Source organism: Ptychodera flava (genome assembly GCF_041260155.1).
Source record: "Ptychodera flava strain L36383 chromosome 23 unlocalized genomic scaffold, AS_Pfla_20210202 Scaffold_23__1_contigs__length_28996876_pilon, whole genome shotgun sequence".
In the NCBI taxonomy this organism is placed as follows: Eukaryota; Metazoa; Hemichordata; class Enteropneusta; family Ptychoderidae; genus Ptychodera; species Ptychodera flava.
In genome coordinates, this window is record NW_027248277.1 from 665160 (window position 1) to 668459 (window position 3300).

A 3300-nucleotide genomic window follows, 5' to 3' on the forward strand; every position below is an offset into this window, starting at 1 on the left:
AGCCACCCATTTCACGGTGTTCGAGTGTATACACGGTCTTTCATGGGGATGCCAGGCTCCGAAACAGCCCTGGAAGAGCTAATGTGCCGAGTTTTAGGTGACCTTCTTGCCGATGGCATCGTAGCCAAGATAGCAGATGACCTCTACTGTGGCGCTAATTCCGTTGAAGAGCTTTAGTCAACTGGAAGCATGTATTACAGGCCTTACACCTGAACAACCTATGTTTTCAGCTACCAAGACCACCATAGGTCCCGCTACTGCAACAATACTCGGTTGGATTTGGCACAAAGGCACTCTCTCAGCGAGCCGGCATAGCATCGCAACTCTGTCGTCTTGCCAACCTCCGAAGTCAGTCCGCGGTCTTCGCTCATTTATTGGTGCCTATAAAGTGTTAGCAAGGGTTATACCAGGATGTGCCTCACTCCTCACCCCACTTGAAAACACAACCGCCGGCCTCCAGTCGACCGACAACATTGTGTGGACTGATACCCTCTATGACACCTTCAATGCAGCGCAATTAGCGTTGTCAACCAATTGGGCGATAACACTTCCCAGACCTTCTGACCAACTATGGATTGTTACCGATGCAGCCGTCAAAAGCCATGGTATTGATTATTCTCTGTATATTTCCTGTCACAACAAACTACACCTTGCAGGTTTCTTCAGCGCCAAATTACGAGGGCGCCAGGCAACATGGCTTCCATGTGAAGTTGAAGCCCTCTGTATCGCTGTCTCTGTGAAGCACTTCAGCCCATACATTATCCAGTCTCACCACAAGCCTTGCGTCCTCACAGACAGCAAGCCCTGCGTGCAAGCCTATGAGAAGTTGTGCCGTGGAGAGTTTTCTGCCAGTCCGCGAGTGACTACATTCTTATCGGCTGCGAGCAGATACCAAGCGTCGGTTCGCCATCTCTAAGGCACTGAGAATATTCCTTCAGACTTTGCCAGTTGCAACGCACAACCATGCTCCACTCTGTCCTGTCAGGTTTGCTCCTTTGTGGAACGCATTGAGGACAGCACTGTCAGATCCCTGTCAATCCAGGATGTTGTCTCAGGCAATGCTCGACTTCCTTTCACGAATAGGGGTGCATGGCACGACTTACAGTCAGAGTGCTCTTATCTGCGCAGAACGCATGCACACTTGACCAAAGGAACTCGTCCATCCAAAAATATGACTGACATCAAGGATATCAAGCGCTATTAAACACTGTGACCATTGCAAAAGATGGATTACTAGTTGTTAAACGCTCCGACCCATTTGTACCGTCCTGTGAATGCATCGTAATCCCGCGCCAGGTTCTGGATGGTTTCCTGACAGCGATGCACATCAGATTAAGCCACCCATCTTGTCATCAGATGAAACAGATCATACGTCGCTACTTCTATGCCCTTGACTTAGATAAGTCCATTCAGCAGGTATGCTCATCATGTCACCAGTGCGCCTCCCTGCGCAAGGTTCCACGATCACTTGCCGAACAGTCTACCATGGATCCACCTGAGGTTGTTGGTATTTCCTTCGCTGCTGATGTTATCAAAAGAGAGCGCCAACTTGTCCTCGTTCTTCGTGAATGCGTCACCTCTTTCACCACAGCTTGCCTTGTGGAGGATGAACGCCATACTTCACTCCGTGATGCTCTTGTGCGACTGTGTATTGAGAGGCGCCCACTGGATGGCCCCCCCGCCGTCATCCGCACCGACCCTGCCCCAGGATTCACTGCTCTCCGTAATGATGCTCTACTCAAGCAGCACAGACTTTCAGTTGAGATAGGCCGCATCAAGAATCGTAATAAAAACCAGTTGTTGATAGAGCGATCAAGAAGTGGAAGATGAACTTCTCCGTCAAGATCCACTGTGCGCGACTATCACGCCACTATCACTCGCAATAGCTGTTGCTCATGTTAATTCCCGCATCCGGTCCAGGGGCCTCTCCGCCCGCAAAATGTGGTTGCAAAGAGACCAGTTCACCAGCGCCCAGCTACCAATAAACGATCACAATCTTATTATCGCACAGCATGCTCAGCGCCTGGCTAACCACTGTGCTAGTGAACAGTCCAAAGCTCCAAGAGGTAAGACTGTAACTCCTCCCCCTCTACAAGTTGGTGATCTTGTTTACTTACATGCAGACCGCAATAAGTCATCAGCCCGTGACCGTTACTTAATTACCAGTGTTGACGGCCAATGGTGTAATGTCCGAAAGTTCCGAGGTGACCAGCTTCGTCGGACATCGTACCGTGTTAAAGAATGTGAGTGTTATAAAGTACCACAGGCTACAGGCCCTCCTCCTCACCTTAGACGTGACACTACGGAAGATTTGTCGTCGGACGAGGACATCCCACCATGTCCAGCCCAGAATCCTCCTGAGCCTCCCTGCATTCCACAAGTTCTCTCTTCGCAGGGTAGACCTCCAGACCTACATGAAACTTGCCAACCTCAGAGTCAGCCTGTCGGAGACCCACCTCTTTCCTCATTGGAACCAGCTTGTGTCGACAGTGTTCCACAGCCACATCCAGTTGACAGTCCCAGTGCTAATGCTTCCAGTGATGCCAAGGACAGTAGACGATCTTCCCGTGAGCGCAAGCTCCCAAGACACTTAAGTGACTTTATTCTGGACTTTTAGACAGTTTGAGGCAATAGTCTTTGCGTGCCCCTCTTGCGTTCTGAGACAGTTGACCGATGTTGTTAGTAGTTTAGTTCTTTGTTCTTTTCCAGGTTGCGGACTTCTTATTTTGATGAAAAAGTGGTCACGCCACTATGTGTGTTGCATTGTTATATCACCCTCTCGCGATGGGCACTTTGTTGGACTAGTTGTTCTACGCATGCTCTTCTCTCTCTCTCTCTGCATCGCCATGTTGTAGTCGTGTTAGTCATGTTCCAGTCATAATAAACTTCGACGTTTATCTCCAACATCCTGTGTCTGGTTGTGGTCTTGACCTGATGGTTAAACAGGGATTGTCCCCTCATTGCCTTATCCACGAGTTGTCTCTGTAATTTTTGCAGTTTTCACTGTCTTTGGTCGCGCTATATTGATGTTATTCTTGGCGAACCCTGTTCAAGTATGCGAAAATTTAATGAACGTAAGGTGTTGGCAAAAATGATATGTTTAATCACAGAGGTTGGTACAATGGTTTAACAAACAGTGAAGTGTTACTCCACACTGTCTGTCTCTGTGCGTTAATTACAAGGAGAGTTGTAGTAACGGATAGAGCCGGGCTATTATCTGTTATTTTTATTCATTGATTCAAAATTTTGACCGGATTGATGATATACAACAGGTACTCATATTTTTTATTATTTAAACTT

General features: G+C 48.2%; 1 protein-coding gene across 1 annotated transcript; it reads left to right on the forward strand.

Annotated features, from left to right (window-relative positions):
• The first annotated feature begins 220 nt into the window (after positions 1-220).
• Positions 221-916, forward strand: LOC139124305 (uncharacterized). Its single transcript, XM_070690446.1, has one exon. The coding sequence runs from the start codon at positions 221-223 to the stop codon at positions 914-916; it is 696 nt and encodes a 231-aa protein (XP_070546547.1).
• The last annotated feature ends 2384 nt before the right edge of the window (positions 917-3300 follow it).